The sequence below is a fragment of the Anomaloglossus baeobatrachus genome, chromosome 10 (assembly GCF_048569485.1).
Source record: "Anomaloglossus baeobatrachus isolate aAnoBae1 chromosome 10, aAnoBae1.hap1, whole genome shotgun sequence".
Lineage (NCBI taxonomy): Eukaryota > Metazoa > Chordata > Amphibia > Anura > Aromobatidae > Anomaloglossus > Anomaloglossus baeobatrachus.
In genome coordinates, this window is record NC_134362.1 from 146904792 (window position 1) to 146932245 (window position 27454).

At 51.7% G+C, this 27454-nt stretch overlaps 1 protein-coding gene across 4 annotated transcripts in view; it reads right to left on the reverse strand.

Annotated features, from left to right (window-relative positions):
• Positions 1–27454, reverse strand: part of CHD9 (chromodomain helicase DNA binding protein 9) — a 365799-nt gene that overhangs the window by 78548 nt on the left and 259797 nt on the right. For all 4 annotated transcript variants that reach the window (XM_075325725.1, XM_075325724.1, XM_075325727.1 and 1 more), the window contains 5 exons: positions 25111–25270; positions 24916–25005; positions 24712–24815; positions 24118–24235; positions 23970–24027 (listed from right to left, as the gene is read on the reverse strand). In XM_075325725.1, the coding sequence (XP_075181840.1) occupies positions 23970–24027; positions 24118–24235; positions 24712–24815; positions 24916–25005; positions 25111–25270 (530 nt within the window). The remainder of the gene's footprint in view (positions 1–23969; positions 24028–24117; positions 24236–24711; positions 24816–24915; positions 25006–25110; positions 25271–27454) is intronic.

Consider the following 27454-nt stretch of genomic DNA (forward strand, 5'->3'; position numbering starts at 1 on the left):
ATCAAGCCCCGAAGAGTGTCCAGGGACATGCCCAGGGAGGTGACGGATTTTGACGGGACCGGGGATGATTTGACTGGAGTCAGAAGCTGCCCTAAGCGGGATAGGATGCCCACATAGAACTGCACGCTGGTTGAGCCCTTGATGAGGAGGTCATCCAAGCAAGGCAGAACAGCCACTCTCCTGGCGTGAAGGGCACTCATGGCGGCCATGACCTTAGTTAAGACCCTTGGTGCTGTGGGAGAGCCGAGGGTAGGGCCACAAATGAAAAAAAAAAAAGAAGTCCTGAACCGCAAAGCGGAGGAACTTTTGGTGAGCTGGAGCGATGGGTATGTGCAGGTACGCATCCCTGATAGCTAGGGAGGCAAGGAATACTCCTTCGACCATAAAGGTAATAATGGACCCTAGGAAGTCCATTCTGAATCTCCTTACGTGCACGTTTGCTCAGGTGTTAGAGGTCCAGGATGAGACGAACTGACCCGTCCTTTTTTGGGGACCACGAGAGGTTAGAAAAGAAGGCTTTGAACCTCTCGTCGTCCGGAACAGGTACCATCACCCCCGCCGTTTGGAGGGAGTGGATCGCTGAGGAAAGGCCTCGTGGTGTTTTGGAGCCTTTGGGGGGGGTTTGAGAGAAAAGACTGACCAGGGGATCGGGTCCAGAATTCAATGTGGTAACCGGAAGACACAAGGTATAACACCCATTTGTGGTCTGAGGCGGCGGCCCAGATGGAGGACGACGAGACTCCTCGGTCTTTGTCTAGACTGCCAGGACGAGGTGGACTCGGGGAGGGCTGAGAAGGTCGGGCCAGGCGTGTCTAGTAAAAAACATCCTGGGCTAGAGTTGGGGGAGGGAGGTACTCTTTTCCTCCCGTGGCGTCAGACAAAAAAAAGAGCCTGTCCAGACGATCGGCAAACCATCGGTTTGGAAAAAGAGTACTGTGAGAGACTTCTTAGAGACAGAGTCCGTTCTCCATTATCGGAACCAGAGGGCCTTACGGATGGCTATGGTATTTGAGGCGGCAATAACTGCGCAGGTAGCAGCGCCGAGGGAGGCCTGCATGAGGTACTCTGCCGCCGCAGCAATGTGAACTGTTACATCTTGTGAGGGTCTGAGGGAAACTGGTAGTCCTGGTGCCTGTGCGACCCACACGGAAGGGGAGAGGGACCCGCGGCCTCGAGGCAGACTCGAGCTGCTCCACTTGTCTGTCTGTCGGGTCCTTGAAGGAGGATCCATCAAGTAAAAGACAGGAGTGGTCCTTCAGGCAGGCGGAAGCTGGGTGAGGGTCCACCAAGGCCGGATCGGCCCAGCCCTTAGAGACAGCTAAGCAAAAGGGGTACCGAGACTCCATGAGTTTACGGATACCGAAGCGGTGTCAAAAAAAGTTTTGGTTTTTTTTGAGGTTTCTTCACCCTTTTAAAGGAGACCGCAGGGTCAGTAGTAGTGGATTGGAGATCTTCCACATGCAGAATTTTGGTTGATTGCTGCAATAAGGGAGTCCATCGCAGCTTGATTGCTCGGGGAGGTTGAAACCAAGGAATCATCCCGGTACAAACATCATTCCCCTTTTTCCGGCTCCTCAGAGACCGCGGAACATGTGGGAGAACACCATCTGTGTACCCCAGAGGGAGAACCATGGGGGTCATGCCCTTTTTCTGATCTGCAACCGGTGAAGCAGAGGACTGATTCTTATCAGAAGGACCCTCTATAGAGGTGTCATCAGGCTGCGTTCTGTCCAGGGGCCCCGAGGGGTGTGAAGACGATGTTGCATAGCCAGCACCAGGTTCTAGAAACTGTGCCCATTCCGGGGGACTGGGAGCCGTAGGCGGGGGGGGGGGGTTGGTTAAGCTACAGGGGCACCGGACTCACAGAAGGAAGAGGTGCTATCATCCCCTAGTAGCTCAGCATCTTAGGCTATGTGTCCACGGGAGAATGTAGCTGCGGATTTTTCTGCATCAAAATCCGCAGATTTCCCGCAAAATCCGCACCTTTTCAAAAGTGCGGATTTACCGCGGAATTGCCGCGGATTTGATGCGGATTTTGGTGCAGATTTTTTTTTTTCCCCATTTTAAAGCCAAAATCCGGATGAAAATCCGCAACAATAATTGACATGTTGCAGATTTTGCACGATTTCTGCTGCGGAAAAATCGTGGACACAGCATTTCCAAAATGCCATAGAAATGGCTGGGGAGTAGCTGTGCTGCAGATTTTCGGGAAATCAGCGGCTTTTCCGCGAGAAATCCGCTGCAAATTCCGCGCATTTTCCGCAGCGTGGGCACATAGCCTTATAGTTGTTGCTGTAGTTGTGCAGGGCATAAAACATGTGACTGCAGCCCCTGGCTGATGAGCCACAAACTCTGATTGTAATGAGGGAGCAATGCTCTGTAGAGCTAATATGCAAGTGAAGCTATAACTCACTCAGAACGCTGATGGCCCCTCCCCCCCTCCTCCTGTGTCACAGTTCTGGGAAGGAGGAAGACAGCTCTGAGAGACACCCACAGACTCTGATCACAACAAGAGGGAGCAATGCTCTGCAGATCCTGTGTGAGGAGGGTTATGCGCGCTTTCTTATCGAGTGTCGGAGGGGACAGGGCTTAGCTCTGACAAGAAGGCATGAGAAAATATAATAAACAAAAAAATGGTGGGAAGGGACTCCACTTCCCCCCTCCAGCCCTGCACAACAATGGTGGACAGAAAAAACTCTATAAGTGTACCGCAGCTGCGGGTGCACTGAGTCCTAGGAGCTCTCCCCTCCCCCCGCCACAGGTGGAATGCTTTGCAGGAGTCTGCAATCACAGCTCATGTGCATCCAGTCAGTGTGACCTTTGCTCCAATTCAGTGTGGAGAGTCTGACGCCTGCTGGCAGAACTTGTATCAACTCAGAGCCTGCCAGAGGGCCTGAGGAAGTTTTCATCTGCTCTGGGTCTCTGGAAAAAATCGGAAGGATCTCACCTCAACTCCTGTGGAGATGGCAGTCTGATGCCTGGTCACACTTTGTGCAGACTGTGTATCCACTCAGAGCCTGCAATAGGGGCTGAGTAAGTTTTCATCTGCTCTGGGCTCTGGAAAATCAGTGCCATGAGACCTGTCGTCCAGTGAGTAACAGCCCAGGTTCCAGCGTCGCAGGAGGGGTACGGGGAGGCGTTCCCGCCTGTTGATGGTTTGGGGAAATCGGTCCCCGAAGGAAACCGTCGCCCTCTAAAAACAAAAAATTCTTGCTGAAGTAGTCTGCAGAGATGTGCCTCCTATAGACACTAAGCTAAAACTGAAGTAGCCTGGCTGGGCCAGGGGGTGTATACTGCAGGGGAGGAGCTAACATGTTTGCATCTACTTAGTGTCCTCCTATGGATAAGCAGCATAACACCCATGGTCCTGTGTCCCCCAATGAGGAGTCAGAGAAAAAAAATAATTTCCTTCTGAGATAGATAGTACAGTAGTTAGATAAATAGACAGATAGAAGAACAGAAGACAGATAGAAGAATAGATAGAGGACAGATCGCTGCATTTCTCCCGAGCGGTAGTGAGTTCACATTACTGGCCGTGGGAAATGACCTGTGGTTACCTCTGCTGTCTCGTTGCAAGGCTGCATTCAGCCTGTGTCAGTCGCGGCTGGATGCAAGCATCGTAGGACGTGGATTACACCAGAGCTGTGTGTTTCGGGGGGGGTTAATAAAGGGGTGAACGAGGAGGCTTATTTGTGTTTTATTTAAAATAAAGGATTTTTCGGTGTATTTTTTTTTCACTTTACTTACGGATTGATCATGTCAGCTGTCTCATAGACGCTGCCATGATTAAGCCTGGACTTAGTGGTGGCGATCCGCCGCCATTAACTCCTTATTACCCTGTCTGCCACCGCATCACGGCAACAGGAAGAGCCGGGACACTCCGATACTGCCGCATAGGATGGATGCGACAGTCCCAGGGCAGCTGCGGGCTGATATTCTCGGCTGCGGGAGGAGGGTGCATTAACCTGTCCACCGCCCTCCCCAGCCTGAGAATACCGGCCCGCCGCTGTGTGCTTACCTCGGCTGGATGGTAAAAATACAGCGGAGCCCGCGTGTTTTTTTTTCTATATTTCCGTTTGATTTCTATGTGTATTCTGTATGTCTGTGTCTGTGTGTGAGTGTGATGTGTGTGTATTCTATGTCTGTGTTTGTGATGTGTGTGTGTGTTTACTCTCTGCTCCGCTTCCTCTTCCTGTCATAATGACATCACTTCCCTGCAACCGCAGGCAGCGATGTACATTACGCAGGTAAACTGCGAAATACCGGAGGGAATAACGCAGGAAAACGCAATGAACCGCACAGAATTTGCTGCCTGCGTTATTCCCTGCGTGATTTCACGATTACATTGCAGTCAATGGAGTGAAATGCCGCAGCGACGTGCGGAAAAGAAGTGACATGCAATTGTTTTTGCTGCGGGAATCCCGCAGCAAAACATGCAGCTGTCAAAATCCGCATAGTGCGCACAGCATTTTTTTTCCCCATAGGTTTTGCTGGTGATTCACTGCAGAGATGTTATGAACATTTTCTGCAGCGAAACATGCAGCAAAACAGCAGGAAATCCGCGGCAAAAAACGGCAAGTGCGCACAGGGCCTTACAGTAGAAAAAAAAAATTACTGTTTTTGGAACAAGAGGAGGAAAAACTACAAATAAGAAACAAAACAAAGCAAAAAAGTGCAAAAAAAAAAACAACCACAAAAAAACAAACCTATTTATTAAAGTGTTAAAGCAGCTCTCTGCCGATTATTCTTTTGGAAACAGAGCAGTGTTCTTAAAGGGAACCAAACATCAGGATTTTCATGTATAAGGTGCAGCCAGTGCAGTACTGGCACTATCAGGCACATTGTGTACATACCATCAGGGGGCAGCTCGGGTGTTTAGTCAGTGAAATCCAACTTTATAAAGTTTGAAAATTTGTGCACTTTTTGATTGACGTGTGCACCTCTCTCCTAATGTCCGGGCGTGTTATGGACGTTTATCCCCGCCCCCCCGCCGCCTGTTCCTCCTTCTCACTGGCCGTATGTAAATTTCTCTCTTCAGAAACATGGCGCCGGGGTTGGCGCCTGCGCACAGCGCTCATCTCCGGCGCCATGTTTCTGAAGCCCTCTGTACTTAGTATTTTGCAGGAGAGGGCGGCGCCTGCGCCCTCGCTTCTTCAGATCCCGTTGTATACTAGTTGTATACAAAATACTAAGTACAGCGGGCTTCAGAAACATGGCGCCGGAGATGAGCGCTGTGCGCAGGCGCCAACCCCGGCGCCATGTTTCTGAAGAGAGAAATTTACATACGGCCAGTGAGAAGGAGGAACAGGCAGCGGGGGGGGCGGGGATAAACGTCCATAACACGCCCGGACATTAGGAGAGAGGTGCACACGTCAATCAAAAAGTGCACAAATTTTCAAACTTTATAAAGTTGGATTTCACTGACTAAACACCCGAGCTGCCCCCTGATGGTATGTACACTGTGCCTGATAGTGCCAGTACTGCACTGGTTGGACCTTATACATGAAAATCCTGATGTTTGGTTCCCTTTAAGGCTATGGTCACACAGGGCTTTTTGGTAAGTTTTTTTCCTTACCAAAAACCTGATCTTATGGCAGGAAATCTCCTTTGAGTCATCTGCGTTTTTGGTGCGTATTTAGTGGCGTTTTTGCTGCAGATTTGGTGCAGATTTGCTGCTTTTTTTTTCTACAAAAAGGGGAATTTTGTTTACTTACCGTAAATTCCTTTTCTTCTAGCTCCTATTGGGAGACCCAGACAATTGGGTGTATAGCTTCTGCCTCTGGAGGCCACACAAAGTATTACACTTTAAAAAGTGTAACCCCTCCCCTCTGCCTATACACCCTCCCGTGGACCACGGGCTCCTCAGTTTGGTGCAAAAGCAGGAAGGAGAAACTTATAAATGGTCTAGAGCAAATTCAATCCGAAGGATGTTCGGAGAACTGAAGACCATGAACCAAAAGAAGAAATCAACATCAACAACATGTGTACACAAAAGAACAACCAGCCCGAAGGGCACAGGGGCGGGTGCTGGGTCTCCCAATAGGAGCTAGAAGAAAAGGAATTTACGGTAAGTAAACAAAATTCCCCTTTTCTTTGTCGCTCCATTGGGAGACCCAGACAATTGGGACGTCCAAGAACAGTCCTTGGGTGGGTAAACCAATACCCCAATAGAAAGAGCCGGAAACGGCCCCCTCTTACAGGTGGGCAACCGCCGCCTGGAGGACTCGCCTACCTAGACTGGCGTCTGCCGAGGCATAGGTATGCACTTGATAGTGCTTCGTGAAAGTGTGCAGGCTAGACCACGTAGCCGCCTGACACACCTGCTGAGCCGTCGCCCGGTGCCGCAATGCCCAGGACGCACCTACGGCTCTGGTAGAATGGGCCTTCAACCCTGAAGGGGGCGGAAGACCAGAAGTACGGTAGGCCTCGAGAATCGGCTCCTTGATCCACCTAGCCAAGGTGGACTTGGAGGCCTGAGAGCCCTTACGCTGGCCAGCGACAAGGACAAAGAGCGCGTCTGAACGGCGCAGGGGCACCGTGCGAGACACGTGGATCCGGAGTGCTCTCACTAGATCCAAAGAGTGCAAATCCTTCTCACACTGGTGAATTGGATTAGGGCAAAGGAAGGCAAGGAGATATCCTGATTTAGATGATAAGGGGATACCACCTTAGGGAGGAATTCCGTGACAGGACGCAGAACCACCTTATCCTGGTGGAAAACCAGGAAAGGAGATTTGCATGACAGCGCTGCAAGCTCAGACACTCTCCGAAGTGATGTGACTGCAACCAGGAAGGCCACCTTCTGAGAAAGACGTGAGAGAGAGACATCCCGCAACGGCTCAAAAGGCGGCTTTTGAAGAGCCGTCAGGACCCTGTTAAGATCCCAAGGTTCCAACGGACGTTTGTAAGGTGGGACCATGTGGCAAACTCCCTGCAGGAACGTGCGGACCTGCGGAAGTCTGGCTAGTCGCGTTTGAAAAAACACGGAAAGCGCCGACACTTGGCCCTTGAGAGAGCCGAGGGACAAACCCATATCCATTCCAAATTGTAGGAATGAAAGAAATGTGGGTAAGGCAAACGGCCATGGAGGAAAACCGTTATCAGAGCACCAGGATAAGAAGATTTGCCAAGTCCTGTGATAGATCTTGGCGGACGCTGGTTTCCTGGCTTGTCTCATGGTGGCAATTACATCCTGAGATAACCCTGAAGACGCTAGGAGCCAGGACTCAATGGCCACACAGTCAAGTTGAGGGCCACAGAATTCAGATGGAAAAACGGGCCTTGGGACAGCAAGTCTGGGCGGTCTGGAAGTGCCCACGGTTGACCCACCGTGAGATGCCACAGATCCGGATACCACGACCGCCTCGGCCAGTCTGGAGCGACGAGAATGGCGCGACGGCAGTCGAACCGGATTTTGCGTAGTACCCTGGGAAGCATCGCCAGAGGGGGAAACACATATGGCAGTCGAAACTGCGACCAATCCTGGACCAAAGCGTCCGCGGCCAGAGCTCTGTGATCCTGAGACCGTGCCATGAAGGCCGAGACCTTGTTGTTGTGTCGTGACGCCATGAGATCGACGTCCGGCGTTCCCCAGTGGCGGCAGATCTCTCGAAACACGTCTGAGTGAAGAGACCATTCCCCCGCGTCCATGCCCTGACGACTGAGAAAATCTGCTTCCCAGTTTTCTACGCCCGGGATGTGAACTGCGGAGATGGTGGAGTCTGTGTTTTCCACCCACTGCAGAATCCGCCGGACTTCCTGGAAGGCTTGACGACTGCGAGTGCCGCCTTGGTGGTTGATGTAGGCGACGGCAGTGGCGTTGTCCGACTGGATTCGGATCTGCCTGCCCTCCAGCCACCGATGGAAAGCCAAGAGGGCTAGATATACTGCCCTTATCTCCAGGATATTGATCTGAAGGGATGATTCTATTGGAGTCCAGGTTCCTTGAGACCTGTGGTGGAGAAAGACCGCTCCCCAACCTGACAGGCTCGCGTCCGTGGTGACCACAGCCCAGGTTGGGGGTAGGAAGGATTTTCCCCGGGACAGAGATGTGGGGAAGAGCCACCACCGAAGTGATGTTTTGGTTGCGAGGGAAAGAGAGATGTTCTTGTCGAGGGAAGCCGAACTCTTGTCCCATTTGCGAAGAATGTCCCATTGGAGTGGCCGTAGATGGAATTGCGCAAACGGCACTGCCTCCATAGCTGCAACCATATTCCCGAGGAAGTGCATGAGGCGCCTTAAGGAGTGTGACTGACCCCGAAGAAGGGACTGCACCCCCGCCTACAGAGAAAGCTGTTTGTCCCGCGGTAGCTTGACTAACGCTGGCTGGGTATGGAACTCCATCCCGAGGTAAGTCAGTGATTGGGTCGGCGTCAACTTGGATTTCGGGAAATTGATGATCCACCCGAACTGTTGGAGAGTCGCCAGAGTGACGGTAAGACTCCGTTGACACGCCACCAGAGAATGAGCCCTGACTAGGAGATCGTCCAAGTAAGGGATCACCGAGTGTCCCTGAGAGTGCAGGACCGCCACGACGGATGCCATGACTTTGGTGAAAACCCGTGGGGCTGTCGCCAGGCCGAAAGGCAGTGCCACGAACTGGAGGTGTTCGTCCCCGATGGCGAAACGTAGGAAACGTTGGTGTTCGGGTGCGATCGGCACATGGAGATAAGCATCCTTGATGTCGATCGATGCTAGGAAGTCTCCTTGTGACATCGAGGCGATGACCGAGCGGAGAGATTCCATCCGAAACCGTCTGATTCTCACATGTCTGTTGAGCAGCTTGAGGACCTGAACGGGACGGAATGACCCGTTCTTTTTTGGCACCACGAACAAGTTGGAGTAAAAACCGCGACCACGTTCCTGATGGGGAACGGGAATCACAACTCCTTCCATCTTCAGAGCGTCCACTGCCTGAAAAAGTGCGTCGGCCTGTGCGGGGGGTGGGGAGGTTCTGAAGAAACGAGCCGCAGGTCGAGAGCTGAACTCTATCCTGTAACCATGAGACAGAATGTCTCTCACCCATCGGTCTTGAACGTGTGGGTACCAGGTGTCGCCAAAGCGGGAGAGCCTGCCACCGACCGAGGATGTGGCTAGATGAGGCCGAGAGTCACGAGGAGGCAGTCTTGGAGGCAGTGCCTCCTGCGGCCTTTTGGGGGCGTGACTTGGACCGCCACGCATAGGAGTTCCTCTGGTCTTTCTCCGGTCGGTTGGACGAAGAGGATTGGGCCTTGGAGGAGGGACGAAAGGACCGAAACCTCGATTGGATCTTCCTCTGCTGAGGCTTCTTAGGCTTGGACTGGGGTAAGGAGGAGTCCTTTCCCGAGGATTCCTTAATAATCTCATCCAACTGTTCGCCAAACAAACGGTCGCCAGAAAAAGGCAAACCAGTTAAGAACCTTTTGGAAGTAGAGTCCGCTTTCCATTCGCGCAGCCACATGGCCCTGCAGACTGCCACGGAGTTAGCGGATGCCACGGCCGTACGGCTAGCGGAGTCCAGGACGGCGTTCATGGCGTAGGACGAAAATGCTGATGCCTGAGAGGTCAAGGATGAAACATGCAGGGCAGAATTCCGCGTGACGGCATTAATCTCAGTCAGACATGCCGAGATTGCTTGGAGAGCCCACACGGCCTCAAAGGCCGGGGCGAAAGACGCGCCCGTAGCCTCATAAATAGACTTCACCAAGAGCTCTGTCTGTCAGTGGCATCCTTCAGGGATGAGCCATCGGCAACAGACACAACGGACCTAGCGGCCAATCTAGAGACTGGAGGATCCACCTTGGGGGAGTGTGCCCAGCCCTTAACGACTTCAGGTGGAAAGGGATAACGCGTGTCAGTGTGTCGTTTAGCAAAGCGCTTGTCCGGAACCGCTCTGGGCTTCTGGATAGCGTCCCTGAAGTTAGAGTGATCAAAAAACGTATTGCGAGTACGTTTGGGAAATCGAAATTGGTGTTTCTCCTGCCGAGAAGCCGGCTCCTCTGCAGGAGGAGGTGGGGGAGAGAGATCCAAGACCTCGTTGATGGACGAAATAAGATCATTTACTAAGGCGTCCCCTTCAGGGGCATCAAGGTTAAGGGTGAAGTCAGGGTCAGAGCCCTGAGCTCCCACGTCCGCCTCGTCTTCCTGAGAGTCCTCAAGCTGGGATCCAGAGCAGTGTGAGGAGGCCGGGGAAGAGTCCCAGCGAGGCCGCTTAGCCGACCTGGGGCTGCGATCCGGGCAGGAGTCCTCCGCCTGGGACCTAGCGGCTATCCTGGGAGCGCGATGCGGCGCGGACCGAGAAGGGCCTGGAGGAAACAAACGAAAAGGGGCCGGGGCCTGAGAAGGGCCCGGTCTGGACTGCAATGCCTCAAGGAGCTTAGATGACCATTTGTCTATAGACTGTGCAAAGGATTGAGAAAGCGACTGGGAGAGTGTCTCAGCGAAAGAGGCCAACGACAGTGTCTCTGTCCCTGCTGACTGCTCAGGGGGAGCAGGGGGATCTACATGAGCCGAGGGGCCCACAAGTGCCCGAGGCTCCGGCTGAGCAAGCGTGGCAGGAGTCGTGCATTGATCACAGTGAGGGTAGGTGGATCCCGCAGGCAACATAGCCCTACAAGAGGTACAGGCCGCGAAAAAAGTCTGTGCCTTAGGGGCTTTGCTCCTTGTTGTAAGCAATCGGTGTCTCTCAGGAGAGTGACCACTGAGGGTATATGGGAAAAGGGTATACAGCCTTTCCGAATATATATATATATATATATATCTATATATATATATATATATATATATAGATATATATATATATATATCCCGGCACCCTAGGGGAACCAGCACCGGGTGACCGGTGTGGCTTACCAACCGCTAACGAGCGGTGTGTCCTCCAGATTCCCAGTCGTGGATCCCCCGGAGCTCTAGAGCTTTGCAGCTGAGTAGCACACACCGGCAGAATGCCAAAAATGGTCGCCGGAGCTCTCAGGGGGGGCGTGGAACCGCGGGCGGCGCCGGCAAAAAGCGGGAATCTGGAGGCCCCAAAGTGGTCAATGAGGGGGGGTGGAGACATGCAAAGATGCTCCAGCCCTCAAAACCGACGTCATGTCGGTAATCCCGCCCTTACCCCTGACAGGCAGGCCCGGGGGCGGGATTTTTCGCGACTAGGCCGCGGCAAAGCCGGGGACTAAATTTAAGACCGTGCCCGACAAGCAGGCACGGTGGGCGCGGAAGTCCGCCGAAAAAAACAACGGACGGAACTACCGCTGGACTTCCGGGGAGAAGGTGCGACTCCCCTCCCTGTACAGTCCCCACATGGGGACACAGAGTACCTTAAAGTTGCAGGGCCCGGTCCCTGGGGGTGAAGAAGCTCCGGTCCGGCAGATTCCACCAGGGGCTGCGGATGGAGCACGGTCCCAGCACGTGGATGACCGTTTAGGCTCCCACTTCTCCCAGAGCCGCATAAGGGATGGTGAAGGAGACGGCATGTGGCTCCAGCCTCTGTACCCGCCATGGGTACCTCAACCTTAACAACACCGCCAACATAGTGGGGTGAGAAGGGAGCATGCCGGGGACCCCATAGGGGTCCTCTCTTCTTCCATCCGTCATAACTATGTATGAGAATGCATGAGTGGATGTGTGCCTCCTTCCACACAAAGCATAAAACTGAGGAGCCCGTGGTCCACGGGATGGTGTATAGGCAGAGGGGAGTGGTTACACTTTTTTAAAGTGTAATACTTTGTGTGGCCTCCAGAGGCAGAAGCTATACACCCAATTGTCTGGGTCTCCCAATGGAGCGACAAAGAAAAAGGGAATTTTGTTTACTTACCGTAAATTCCTTTTCTTCTAGCTCCTATTGGGAGACCCAGACAATTGGGTGTATAGCTTCTGCCTCCGGAGGCCACACAAAGTATTAGACTTTAAAAAAGTGTAACCCCTCCCCTCTGCCTATACACCCTCCCGTGGACCACGGGCTCCTCAGTTTTGGTGCAAAAGCAGGAAGGAGAAAACTTATAAATTGGTCTAGGGTAAATTCAATCCGAAGGATGTTCGGAGAACTGAAGACCATGAACCATAAGAACAAATCAACATCAACAAACATGTGTACACAAAATAACAACCAGCACGAAGGGCACAGGGGTGGGTGCTGGGTCTCCCAATAGGAGCTAGAAGAAAAGGAATTTACGGTAAGTAAACAAAATTCCCTTTTTCTTTGTCGCTCCATTGGGAGACCCAGACAATTGGGACGTCCAAGAGCAGATCCTGGGTGGGTAAAAGAATACCTCAATAAAAAGAGCCGAAAACGGCCCCCTCTTACAGGTGGGCAACCGCCGCCTGGAGGACTCGCCTACCTAGACTGGCGTCTGCCGAAGCATAGGCATGCACTTGATAGTGCTTCGTGAAAGTGTGCAGACTAGACCACGTAGCTGCCTGACACACCTGCTGAGCCGTCGCCCGGTGCCGCAAAGCCCAGGACGCACCTACGGCTCTGGTAGAATGGGCTTTCAACCCTGAAGGAAGTGGAAGCCCAGAAGTACGGTAGGCCTCAAGAATCGGTTCCTTGATCCACCGAGCCAAGGTTGACTTGGAGGCCTGAGAGCCCTTACGTTGGCCAGCGACAAGGACAAAGAGCGCGTCTGAACAGCGCAGGGGCGCCGTGCGAGACACGTAGAACCGGAGTGCTCTCACTAGATCCAAAGAGTGCAAATCCTTTTCACACTGGTGAATTGGATTAGGGCAAAAGGAAGGCAAGGAGATATCCTGATTTAGATGAAAAGGGGATATCACCTTAGGGAGAAATTCCGGGACAGGACGCAGAACCACCTTATCCTGGTGGAAAACCAGGAAGGGGGCTTTGCATGACAGCGCTGCAAGCTCAGACACTCTCCGAAGTGATGTGACTGCCACCAGGAAGGCCACCTTCTGAGAAAGACGGGAGAGAGAGACATTCCGCAGCGGCTCAAAAGGCGGCTTTTGAAGAGCCATCAGGACCCTGTTAACATCCCAAGGTTCCAACGGACGTTTGTAAGGTGGGACCATGTGGCAAACCCCCTGCAGGAACGTGCGGACCTGCGGAAGCCTGGCTAGACGCTTTTGAAAAAACACGGAGAGCGCCGACACTTGGCCCTTGAGAGAGCCGAGGGACAAACCCTTGTCCATTCCAGATTGTAGGAATGAAAGAAATGTGGGTAAAGCAAACGGCCATGGAGGAAAACCGTTATCTGAGCACCAGGATAAGAAGATTTGCCAAGACCTGTAATAGATCTTGGCGGACGTTGGCTTCCTGGCTTGTCTCATGGTGGCAATGACATCCTGAGATAACCCTGAAGACGCTAGGAGCCAGGACTCAATGGCCACACAGTCAGGTTGAGGGCCACAGAATTCAGATGGAAAAACGGCCCTTGTGACAGCAAGTCTGGGCGGTCTGGAAGCGCCCACGGTTGACCCACCGTGAGATGCCACAGATCCGGATACCACGACCGCTTCGGCCAGTCTGGAGCGACGAGAATGGCGCGACGGCAGTCGGACCGGATCTTGCGTAGTACTCTGGGCCGCATCGCCAGAGGGGGAAACACATATGGCAGTCGAAACTGCGACCAATCCTGGACCAGAGCGTCCGCTGCCAGAGCTCTGTGATCCTGAAACCGTGCCGGGCCGGGACCTTGTTGTTGTGTCGTGACGCCATGAGATCGACGTCCGGCGTTCCCCAGCGGCGACAGATCTCTCGAAACACGTCTGGGTGAAGAGACCATTCCCCCGCGTCCATGCCCTGACGACTGAGAAAATCTGCTTCCCAGTTTTCCGCGCCCGGGATGTGAACTGCGGAGATGGTGGAGCCTGTAACTTCCACCCACTGCAGAATCCGCCCGACTTCCTGGAAGGCTTGACGACTGCGAGTGCCGCCTTGGTGGTTGATGTAGGCGACGGCAGTGGCGTTGTCCGACTGGATTCGGATCTGCCTGCCCTCCAGCCACCGATGGAAAGCCAATAGGGCTAGATATACTGCCCTTATCTCCAGAATATTGATCTGAAGGGACGATTCTATTGGAGTCTAGGTTCCTTGAGCCCTGTGGTGGAGAAAAAACGCTCCCCAACCTGACAGGCTCGCGTCCGTGGTGACCACGGCCCAGGTTGGGGGGAGGAAGGATTTTCCCCGAGACAGAGATGTGGGTAGGAGCCACCACTGAAGTGATGTTTTGGTTGCAAGTGAAAGAGAGATGTTCTTGTCGAGGGAAGCCGAACTCTTGTCCCATTTGCGAAGAATGTCCCATTGGAGTGGCCGTAGATGGAATTGCGCGAACGGCACTGCCTCCATAGCTGCAACCATCTTCCCCAGGAAGTGCATGAGGCGCCTTAAGGGGTGTGACTGACTCCGAAGAAGTGACTGCACCCCCGCCTGCAGAGAAAGCTGTTTGTCCCGCGGTAGCTTGACTAACGCTGGCTGGGTATGAAACTCCATCCCGAGGTAAGTCAGTGATTGGGTCGGCGTCAACTTGGATTTCGGGAAATTGATGATCCACCCGAACTGCTGGAGAGTCGCGAGAGTGACGGTAAGACTTTGTTGACACGCCACCCGAGAAGGGGCCCTGACTAGGAGATAGTCCAAGTATGGGATCACCGAGTGGCCGTGAGAGTGCAGGACCGCCACGACGGATGCCATGACTTTGGTGAAAACCCGTGGGGCTGTCGCCAGGCCGAAGGGCAATGCGACGAACTGGAGGTGTTCGTCCCCGATGGCGAAACGCAGGAAACGTTGATGTTCGGGTGCGATCGGCACATGGAGATAAGCATCCTTGATGTCGATCGATGCTAGGAAGTCTCCTTGTGACATCGAGGCGATGACCGAGCGGAGAGATTCCATCCGAAACCGTCTGGTTCTCACATGTCTGTTGAGCAGCTTGAGGTCCAGAACGGGACGGAATGACCCGTCCTTTATTGGCACCACGAACAAGTTGGAGTAAAATCCGCGACCACGTTCCTGAAGGGGAACAGGAATCACAACTCCTTCTATCTTTAGAGCGTCCACTGCCTGAAAAAGTGCGTCGGCCTGTGCGGGGGGTGGGGAGGTTCTGAAAAAACGAGCCGTAGGTCGAGAGCTGAACTCTATCCTGTAACCATGAGACAGAATGTCTCTCACCCATCGGTCTTGAACGTGTGGCCACCAGGCGTCGCCAAAGCGGGAGAGCCTGCCACCGACCGAGGATGTGGCTAGATGAGGCCGAGAGTCACGAGGAGGCCGTCTTGGAGGCAGTGCCTCCTGCGGCCTTTTGGGGGCGTGACTTTGACCGCCACGCATAGGAGTTCCTCTGGCCTTTCTCCGGCCGGTTGGACGAAGAGGATTGGGGCTTGGCGGAGGGACGAAAGGACCGAAACCTCGATTGGATTTTTCTCTGCTGAGGTCTCTTAGGTTTGGACTGGGGTAAGGAGGAGTCCTTTCCCGAGGATTCCTTAATAATCTCATCCAACCGTTCGCCAAACAAACGTTCGCCAGAAAAAGGCAAACCAGTTAAGAACCTTTTGGAAGCAGAGTCTGCTTTCCATTCGCGCAGCCACATGGCCCTGCGGACTGCCACGGACTTAGCGGATGCTACAGCCGTACGGCTAGCGGAGTCCAGGACGGCGTTCATGGCGTAGGACGAAAATGCTGATGCCTGAGAGGTCAAGGAAGACACATGCGGAGCAGAATTCCGCGTGACAGCATTAATCTCAGTCAGACATGCCGAGATTGCTTGGAGAGCCCACACAGCCGCAAAGGCCGGGGCAAAAGACGCGCCCGTGGCCTCATAAATAGACTTCACCAAGAGCTCTGTCTGTCAGTGGCATCCTTCGGGGATGAGCCATCGGCAACAGACACAACGGACCTAGCAGCCAATCTAGAGACTGGAGGATCCACCTTGGGAGAGTGTGCCCAGCCCTTAACGACTTCAGGTGGAAAGGGATAACGCGTGTCAGTGTGCCGTTTAGCAAAGCGCTTGTCCGGGACCGCTCTGGGCTTCTGGACAGCGTCCCTGAAGTTAGAGTGATCAAAAAACGTATTGCGCGTACGTTTGGGGAATCGAAATTGGTGTTTCTCCTGCTGAGAAGCCGACTCCTCTGCAGGAGGAGGTGGTGGTGAGAGATCCAACACCTGGTTGATGGACGAGATAAAGAGCATTTTGTTACTTACCGTAAATTCTTTTTCTTATAGTTCCGACATGGGAGACCCAGACCATGGGTGTATAGCTTCTGCCTCCGGAGGACACACAAAGTACTACACTCAAACGTGTAGCTCCTCCCTCCTAGCATATACACCCCCTGGTAGCCAGTCCTAGCCAGTTTAGTGCAAAAGCTGAAGGAGGACATCCACCCACAAGTAGAGACAGAGTAAAACCCGGAACAACCGGAACCTCTGTCTGCAACAACAACAGCCGGTGAAGACACACGGAACAAGAAACCTGCCAACAGGCAATAGGGAGGGTGCTGGGTCTCCCATGTCGGAACTATAAGAAAAAGAATTTACGGTAAGTAACAAAATTCTCTTTTTCTTCATCGTTCCTATGGGAGACCCAGACCATGGGACGTTCTAAAGCAGTCCATGGGTGGGAATAAACAGACAAACTGAGAAGTAGGCGAAACCTAACTTCACAAATGGGCGACAGCCGCCTGAAGGATGCGTCTGCCCAAGCCCGCGTCTGCCGAAGCATGAGCATGCATTGGGTAGTGCTTCGAAAAGGTATGCAGACTATTCCAAGTGGCAGTCTGACAGACCTGCTGAGCCGTAGCCTGGTGCCTGAAAGCCCAAGAGGCACCGACAGCTCTGGTCAAGTGTGCCCTGATCCCCGGCGGGGAAGGCACTTGAGTACACTGGTAGGGATCGGAAATGGCCGACCTAAGCCAACGAACCAGGGTCGGCTTAGATGCCGAGAGGCCCCTACGCTGACCAGTGGTCAGCACCAGAGAGAGGTGCACCGCCTAAGAACAGCGGTGCGAGACACATAGATCCGGAGCGCCCGCACCAGATCCAGGATATGCAACGCTTTTTCAAAGCGATGAACAGGAGCCGGACAAAAGGAAGGCAGGGAAAATGCCCCGGTTAAGGTGGAAGCAGCAACCACCTTAGGGAGAAAGTCCGGAGTCGGACGGAGACCACCTTGTCTTGATGAAAAACCAAAAAAAGGGGGTGATTCCGAAGAGAGTGCAGCCAAAACAGAGACTCTCTTGAGGGAAATTATGGCCACTAGAAAGACCACTTTCTGTGAAAGACGAAACAAAGAAACCTCCCTAAGAGGCTCAAAGGGGGGTTTCCAGAAGCCGTGAGGACCGGATTAAGGTCCCAGGGCTCCAAAGGCCGCCGGTAAGGCGGAATGATGTGAGATGCGCCCTTGAAGGAGCGCACCAGAGCCGAGACCTGTCCCTTAATGAGGGATAGTCCTAGCTGTAGACCGGACTGTAGAAGGGACATGAGGGTCGGCAAGGCCAAAAGGCCAAAGGACACTTCGGAGCTCGAGTCATAGTGGAGATGACTTCAGGAGGGATACCAGAAGTCGTCAAGATCCAGGACTTAAGAGCCACGCCGTCAATCTGAGAGTCGCAGAATTCTGGCGGAAAAAAACGGACCTTTTGAGAGAAGGTCTGGACGGTCCGGAAGATGCCATGGCAACACTACGGACAGATGGAGCAGGTCAGGGTACCAAGCTTGCCTGGGTCAGTCTGGAGTATGAGAATGACCCGACGGCCCTCCTTACTGATCTTGCGCAGGACTCTGGGCAAGAGCTAGAGGGTGAAACACGTAAGACAGACGAAGCTGGGACCAAACATGAACCAGTGCGTCTGCCGCAAAAACCTGAGGATCGTGGACCACGGTTGGACAGCTGAGATAATCTGCCTCGCAGTTTTCACGTCTGGGATGTGGGCTGCGGATATGGTGGACTAGGAGTCCTTCGTCCACTGAAGAATGCGTTGAGCCTCCAACATTGCCAGGCGGCTGAGTGTCCCGCCCTGGAAGTTGATGTAGGTAAAGGCTGTCACGTTGTCTGACTGGACTCGAATGTGCCTAGCCGCCAACAGATGGTGAAAGGCTTAGAGAGCTAGAAACACAGCTCTGATTTCCAGCACATTGATCCAGAGGGCTGATTCAGACAGAGTCCAAGTGCCCTGCGCTCCATGGTGGAGATATACTGCTCCCCAGTCGGATAGACTAGCATCCTGGTGAGGATCACCTGGGACGGGGCCAGGAAGGAGCGTCCCTGAGACAGAGTGGCCGAAGCCACCACTGAAACGAGCCCCTGGTCTGTGGCGAAGCCACCACCCCGTGGAAGGAGGAAGTCCGCTTGTTCCAACAGCGGAAAATATCCAGCCTCAGAGGACGCAGGTGAAACTGGGCAAGGGAATCGCTTCCATTGACGCCACCATCTGATCCAGCACCTGTATTCGGTGCCTGATGGAACGACGTCGACCGCCAGCGGAGGGACTACTGTTTGACTAAGGGCAGCTTCACAAGTGCTGACAGAGTCTCGAATTGCGTCCCTGGGTACGTGAACTTCTGGTTCGAAGTCAGAGTGGACTTGGACAGAATGACAAGCCACCCGAATTGGTTAGAGTGGCGAGAGTGAGCGAGGCACTCTGCTAAGAGTCTGCACTGGATGAAGCCCCGACAAGAAGGCCGTCCAGGGCAAAAAAGATCACTGCCAACCAATAGAGGTGCAGGACCCTAAACACAGCTGCCCCAACCTTGAGAATACTCGAGGGGCCGTGGCTAACCCCAAGGGAAGAGCCACGAATTGGACCACTCCGATTGCAAAACGTAGCCAACGCTGGTGTGAAACTGCGATTGGCACATGCAGATAGGCATCTCTGATGTCGATGGATGCTAGGGAATCTCCTTGGGTTATTAATTGATCCGGTGAAAACACACGGAACAAGACCGAGACTCCATGTGAAAACGCCGCACCTGAACATGCTTGAAAAGCTTGAGATCCAGGTCGGAAGTACCCGCCCTCTTCGGGGACTAGGAGAAGATTTAAGCAGAAATCTCAGAACCGTTCCCAGTTGGGAACCGGTACAATTACTCCATTGGCCTGCAAGAATGCCACGGCCTGTGAGAAAGCGGCGGCCTTGGAGCAGGGGGGAGTTGACAGAAAAAATCTGTGTGGCGGGTGGATAGAATTCTATCCTGTAGCCATGGAGATGTAATCCCGCACCCACTGATCGGAGACGTGTTAAAACCATACGTCGCCAAAGTGGGAGAGCCTGCCACCGACCAAGGACGTTGCTGGCGTGGCCAGATAGCCCGGAGGAAGCTGACTTAGTGGCAGCATCTCCTGCGGTTTCTGAAGACGCGGCTTCGAGCGCCATTTGGGTTTACGATCCTTGGCCGAACTAGTGGACGAGGCCGAGGGCTTAGAGAACGATCAGATGGAGGAACGAAAAGAACGAAACCTCAACTGAGTCCTGCCCTGGACAGGTTTCCTGGTTTAGGTTTGTGGCATGGAAGAACTCTTCCCGCCAAGAGCTTCCTTAATAATTTCATCCAGTTGTTTCCGAATAGACTGGTCCCAACAAAAGGGAGCCCAGCAAGGAACTTCTATAGAAGCATCTGCCTTCCACTTCCGAAGCCACAGGAGCCTGCGGATAGCGAGGAAATTAGCCGAGGCCACCGCAGTGCGGTGAGAGTCTCCAGCATGGCAGACATGGCATAGGATGAAAAGACTGAAGTCTGGAAGTTCAGGCAACCATTTCGGGCATAGAGTCCCTGTGAGGGAATGCATCTCCTCTAGAGAAGCAGAGAAGGCTACGAAAGCCCGCACTGCTGTAAAGCTGAGGAGAACGAGGCTCCTGCCGCCCCCATACAGATTTGGCCAGAAGGACAACCTGGCGGACAGCAAAACTTTAAGTGAGGAGCCATCAGCCACTGATACAACGGTCCGGGCTGAGCCACCTTTGGTGAATGAGCCCACTCCTTGACCACCACTGGTGGAAAGGGAAAACAGTCATCAGAACCACACTTCATGGGAAGCGTCTGTTAGAGCAGACTCTGGGCTTGGTCACAGTGGCCTGAAAACTGGAGTGGTTAAGGAACACACTCCTTGTTCTCTTAGGCAAGGTAAACTCCGGCGGATTGAGGTCCAGTACAAAATTAATGTACAGTGGGATCCTTATAGAGGTGCCGTCAGCCACTGATACAACTATCCGGGCTGAAAGTCTAGACACCGGAGGGACCACCCTTGGCGAATGAGCTCACTCCTTGACCACCTCTGGTGGGAGGGGGAAACAGTCATCAGAACCACGCTTTGGGAGCGTCTGACAGGACAGGCTCTGGGCTTGGACACAGTGGGCTGAAAACTGGAGTGGTTAAGGAACACACTCCTTGTTCTCTTTAAGGTATACTGATGCCTTTCTGCCAGCGGGGAATGCTCCCCTGATACAGGCGGATGGAGGTCCAGTACAAGTATAATGGACGCAATCCAATCATTAGCATCTACGTCACCTTCGGACAGATCAATGGTACATAAAGTAGCGTCCGAGCCCCTGGTAGAGACATCCTCCTCGTCCAGTGAGTCAGCTCGTGAATCAGAGCTGCGGGACGGGGAAGGACAGGGGACCCTGCGTCTCCATTTTAGGAGGACGGGGTCTGAGACCAGAAGGAGAGTCCTCTGTGAGCTTTGCTGAGCGAGCCGTAGCAGCAGAAAACGCCCTGAGAAGGGGGCTAATGCATGCTCAGCAGAGTCCGGGACAGCCGTCCCCCGGAAAGAGCGGATTCTACCCAAACCGGGGGTTCAGCCACCGAAGCCGGAGCAGCTGGAGGGACCACTGATGAGCCTCCAGGCTGAGGGACCACTGTGCTTATGTGCTCGGTACAGGCCGTACGAGTCTACATACAGTGCCTATTAAGAAAAGCCTTGCAGCCTTGCTCTGATGTGAGACATGCTGCAGAGGTGGGGGCTCTGTCCAGAATGGCCCCCAGCAGAGTATATAAACAGATAAAATAAGCAGCTGCACAAACCGGAGGTTGTGGCTTGCCAGACCGTTTAACATACATCTGTGCCCTCCAGTCCCTCAGCCCAGGCCCCCACTTGTCACCATGTGGAATCTCTGTGCCTATGCAGACACAGAGAACGCTGAGAAAATGGCGACCGGAGCGAGGAGAGGGGGCGGGGCCTACTCTGAGAGCGGGCAAATGAGGTAGACAGGGGAGGGAATCCTTCCTCAGTGAGGAGTGTCCGTTCCCTGTGCTGCACAGCCGCTGGGCGGAGCCACACTGTCCCTCTGCATGACTGACATGCAGGGGCAGTGGAAACCGAAACTAGGCCTCAGGCGAAGCCGGGGCCTAGATTTAAACATGCGGCCGGCGTGCAGGCACCATCGGCGCGGTTCTCCAGTGAAAACTGGAGAACCGGACGGAAATGTTAACACAAACATAAAACACACTCTCCCCAATAAATAAAGTATAAAGGACCCCTGGAAAGACCACTTTCTGTGGTAATAACGTCTCATGTACTTAGCTTGTGAGACGCAGGTTGCCAGGTCCCTGGGGGGTGATTGCTCCGTCCGGCAGGGTCCTGAAAGGGCTGCGGATGGAGACCGGTCTCCTGCAAAGCAGTGAGAACCGAGATGGCTCCCACTTCAAGCCAGAGCCCCAGGGGATGGTGAAGGAGCGCGGCATGTGAAGGCTCCAGCCTTGGAAAATCAACCTTAACAGCACCGCCGACACAGTGGGGTGAGAAGGGACATGCCGGGAGTCCAGACTGGACCCGCTTTTCTTCCAAATCTTTGAAATCCAAAAAATCAAAAATCAAAAATCAGAGAATGCATGTGTGTGTGACCTCCTGAAACACAAAGCATTGAACTGGCTAGGACTGGCTACCAGGGGGTGTATATGCTAGGAGGGAGGAGCTACACATTTGAGTGTAGTACTTTGTGTGTCCTCCGGAGGCAGAAGCTATACACCCATGGTCTGGGTCTCCCATAGGAACGATGAAGAAAAGATCATTTACTAAGGCGTCCCCCTCAGGGGTATCAAGGTTAAGGGCGAAGTCAGGGTCAGAGCCCTGAGCTCCCACGTCCGCCTCGTCTTCCTGAGAGTCCTCAAACTGGGATCCAGAGCAGCGTGAGGAGGCCGGGGAAGAATCCCAGCGAGGCCGCTTAGCAGGTCTGGGGCTGCGATCCGGGCAGGAGTCCTCCGCCTGGGACCTAGGGGCTATCCTGGGAGCGCGCTGCGGCGCGGACCGAGAAGGGCCTGGAGGAGACAAACTAACAGGGACCGGGGCCTGTGAAGAGCCCGGTCTGGACTGCAATGCCTCAAGCAGCTTAGATGACCATTTGTCCATAGACTGTGCAATGGATTGAGAAAGTGACAGAGTTTCTCAGCAAAAGAGGCCAACGCCGGTGACTCTGTCCCTGCGGCCTGCTCAGGGGGAGCAGGGGGATCTACCTGAGCCGAGGGGCCCACAATTGCCCTAGGCTCCGGCTGAGCAAGCGTGGCAGGAGTCGAGCATTGATCACAGTGAGGGTAGGTGGATCCCGCAGGCAACATAGCCCCACAAGAGGTACAGGCCGCGAAAAAAATAAAAAAATCTGTGCCTTAGTAGCTTTGCTCCTTGTGGACGACATGCTGTTGTCTCTTAGGAGAGTGACCACTGAGGGTATATGGGAAAAGGGTATACCGCCTTTCCGAACAGATATATATATCTATTATATATATATATATATATATATATATATATATATCCCGGCAACTTAGTGGGACCAGCACCGGGTGACCGGTGTGGCTTACCAACCGCTCACGAGCGGAGTGTGTCCTCCAGATTCCCTGTCGTGGATCCCCCGGAGCTGCAGAGCCTTGCTGCTGAATAGCATCCACCGGCAGAATGCTAAAAATGGCTGCCGGAGCTCTCAGGGGGTGAGTGGAGCCGAGGGCGGCGCTAGCAGAGAGCGGGAATCTGGAGTCCCCAAGTGGTCAATGAGGGGGGAGGGAGACATGCAGGATGCTCCAGCCCTCAAGGCCGACGTCATGTCGGTAATCCCGCCCTTACCCTTGACAGGCAGGCTCGGGGGCGGAATTTTTCGGACTAGGCCGCGGCGAAGCCGGGGGCTAAATTTAAGGCCGCGCCCGACAAGCTGGCACGGTCGGCGCGGAAGTCCGCCGAAAAGACAACGGACGGAACCACCGCGGCTTCCGGGGAGAAGGTGCGACCCCTGTACAGTCCCCACATGAGGATACAGAGTACCTTCAAGTTGCAGGGCCCGGTCCCTGGGGATGAAGAAGCTCCGGTCCGGCAGGTTCCCCAGGGGCTGCGGATGGAGCACGGTCCCAGCACATGGATCACCGCATAGGATCCCACTTATCCCAGAGCCGCATAAGGGATGGTGAAGGAGACGGCATGTGGCTCCAGCCTCCGTACCCGCAATGGGTACCTCAACCTTAACAACACCGCCGACTTAGTGGGGTGAGAAGGGAACATGCCGGGGACCCCATCGGGGACCTCTTGTCTTCCATCCGACATAACTATGTATGAGAATGCATGAGTGGATGTGTGCCTCCTTCCACACAAAGCATAAAACTGAGGAGCCCGTGGTCCACGGGAGGGTGTATAGGCAGAGGGGAGGGGTTACACTTTTTTAAAAGTGTAATACTTTGTGTGGCCTCCGGAGGCAGAAGCTATACACCCAATTGTCTGGGTCTCCAATGGAGCGACAAAGAAATGGGTTTTATCAATGAAAAAACGCAGTAAATCTGCAGCAGAGAATTGACATGTTCATTCTTTAAAAACCTGACCAAAAATGCAGGTATTTGACAAAACAGGAAAAAAACCTGATGTGTTTGTGTGCGTGCATGAGATTTCAGAAATCTCATAGACTTTGATGGGACTGTAAAAAGCAGCTTTTTATTAGCATGGATTTGCATATAACCAAGGCAAATCTGCAGCTAAAAAACACAGCAAAAACTTATCAACAAAAGCCCTGTGTGAACATAGCCTAAGAGGTTATACAATCCCTCTAAGTACAGAAATCAAACATTGGTCTCTTACCTCCAGATCGTCCTTGAATAGTGCGGGGGCAGGCTTGTACTCCGGGTCTTCTACATCACTGTAGGGAATAAGATAATTGATTATTATTGTCCCATGGTGGTCCGGTACCAGATTCCCTACAGTAACTATTGTGGCTCCTGTAACCCACCCGTCCATGTAATCGTTGGCTCTCTGTTCTGCTGCAACAGCTTTTTCATCCGGCTTTCCAGCTCTTTCAAGAAAACAAAGAGCGGGGTCCGCCCGGATTGTGTTGTACTTTTCATACCCTGCGGAGATTAAAAGAAAAAAAAACCTGCAAGTTAATAACGGCATTATTTTGTGCAATCATTATATAAGCCATTGGTATCTGCGTAACTAATAATTACCAGTATAATAATGCAGGCATGGCAGGCATACCAGATCAGTTCTTGGCGATCACAGCTGGTAAAATGTTTATTCTATTGTGGAAATTATTATATCTAAAGCCAGGGGTTGGGCTGGTCGGTGAGTGATTTATCACGATATTTTTTTATTTGTAAATAAACACTAAATAAGTAGATATATCGGTATATTATAAGGTTGTGAGTGTTGTGTCACTGACAGTTACCATTCTTAGCACAAGGTTGTACGTGACATTCTCCCAGCTCAAATATTGGAAATCAATCATCCTTTACAATGAAAATGGACATTCCTGGAGGATAAGGCAAGATGTTGGTGGAGATGGAGAAGCATACATCCGACGTCATGAAGGCCCTCTACTCACCGTGCTTGTAGACGCCAACCAAAAGGGACTTGTCGGCATCTGCATCCCACCAATCCACTGGTAACTCTGAGTGATCAGGTTCAGGAATAGATAAATCAATCTCACTAAAATAAAAAAAAAAAGAAGAAAAAATACATAAAAATAAAACAACATAAGTAGTCTATGTGGCAATAAGGAAGTGTTTTTTAGAATATTTTGCCTTACCCGATATCCATTCCTTCAAGGACACATTTACTGTTGGCCCCGATCACTTCCTGCTTGAGATAGTACAACATTCTCACCCTAAGTAACACCCTGCGAGGAGAAGGAACCAGATGTAGGCACGATAATGACCTGAGATGGCGATAACTACAAAGGTAAAAGCGCAGGCTGATCGGGGATAATCACGCCTTCTCTTACTTGTTGCAGTGATGCTTCAGATGTTTTTTATATCCGTCATCTTGTAGCAGATGTTCTGGGTTGTACTTTCGCAACCATTCAGCCTTGTGGATGTCAAAAGTGCTAGCTTGGGACTTCACCTTCTTCCCCTTTCTACCTCTCGGTACTGGAGCAGATAATCCTAGGGAGAAGCATACATCGTAATATAAAATAAACACACCTATTCACCGTCATGAAAGAATATTTAGAGCAGAGACGTCCTCTTGGAGAAAGAAATGGATGAATTGAAGTCTGAAGCTTGCAGAATTGTAAATGAAGCTCTGGCGTACAACACATCTGGCGTACAACACATCTGGCGTACAACACATCTGGCGTACAACACATCTGGCGTACAACACATCTGGCGTAACACATCTGGCGTACAACACATCTGGCGTACAACACATCTGGCGTACAACACATCTGGCGTACAACACATCTGGCGTACAACACATCTGGCGTAACACATCTGGCGTACAACACATCTGGCGTACAACACATCTGGCGTACAACACATGCTGCAAATCAGACACAATATATAAAGAAAGGCATAAAATGACACCATAGAAGACACTGCTATACAACAGTTCCTACAGCGCTCCCCATGGTAGAGTTACTCATCATATATGTTACCAATAAGGTGCATCCCAATTCACCTTTGCAAAATATACAGCAATAGGCATGGTAGGCATAGAATAGAGCTGGCTGTGCACATCAGATCAAACCAATTTAATAAAAAAGGAATCAGAAACAAGAATAAATAGAAATAATCTTTATTAAAGGAGTGCAAAGCAAAAGAGTGTCAATACAGAATGATACACAAGATGGCAGCGCTCATTAACAGGAGGAGAAAAGGGGAATCACCAAAATGAAAAAACTGTACAAAAATACATATGAAGCCAGATCCAAATCCCAGTGTAGCAGTGCCCAATATAATTATATGTGGCTCTGAAATAGGGGAATGAACGTGCTGATGCAGCAATAGAAAACAATAAATAGATGGTGAAACTAACCTGTTAACATCTCCTCCTGCTGGAATGGCGCCACCCGCACCCAACGCACGTTTCAGCAAAAAGCCTTCGTCAGGGTGTCATGCCATTCCAGCAGGAGGAGATGTGTAGCAGGTTAGGTTCACCATCTATTTATTGTTTTCTATTGCTGCATCAGCACATCCATTCCCCTATTTATGGGCACTGCTACACTGGGATTTGGATCTGGCTTCATATGAATTTTTGTACACAGTTTTTTCATTTTGGTGATTCCCCTTTTCTCCTCCTGTTAATGAGTGCTGCCATCTTGTGTATCATTCTGTATTGACACCCTTTTGCTTTGAATTCCTTTAATAAAGATTATTTCTATATATTTTTGTTTCTGGTTCCTTTTTTGTTAAATTGGTTTGGTTTTCAGTGTTGGAACCTTTATACCTTAATATTTACTTTTGAGTGTGGGTGATGGATATATAGTAATTCACAATTTGGTATACGGACATCTGTTATTTTTCCACCCTGCTCTCAAAGTTTTTAGCTGAAAATTGGTTGGTTGTGCACATTAGATGTACACTGGCCAAACCCATTGATTATGATGGGACAGCGTGATTACTTAATAGCAACCTGTGACCCTATATCTGTTTTAATGCTATAGTAACTAATTAACCCATTAGGGATACGGTTTACTTTACAGCAGGTTGTTTGGTTTAAAGTGGTGGCCTAAAATGTCTTTTTTTCTTCGTTAAAAGCATGTATTTGGGGCTAAAAATCATTTTTGGAATTGGGTTTCATTAAAAATGTTACACCGTTTTGCTATTACAGGCTTTTTTGTGACCACAGACCACATCAAAGTTGAATCTACAAAGAGAATAAGAGAGCCTGTAAATGCAAAATAGTGCAACATTTTTAACGAAACACAATTGCAAAAATTATTTTTAACCCCAAATACATGCGTTTATTTAAGAACCCCCAACACCCCAGTTTAATGTAAAATTCTAATTCCTAATAACCAAATCAGTATTATATGACACCTACCTAGTGGAGAGGAAAATCTGTTTATCAAAATTAAAATGAATGATCTCAATTCTCTGGAGAACTCGGAAGTCATTTCCATCGATGGGAAATATTCATCATTTTGTAAAGTATACTGAATAATAATCTTCAAATATGTATACCAGCATGGAAAAAAAATGTTGCTATGTCCATGAAAAGTTCCATCGATTGCAGAGAATATTATATGATAGAGATTGAAGTTTATATTCTTCACCAATATGGAATATTTCCAATTTCAAGGCAAAAATGAACAAAACATCCAATACACCCCATGAAGAATATCAACA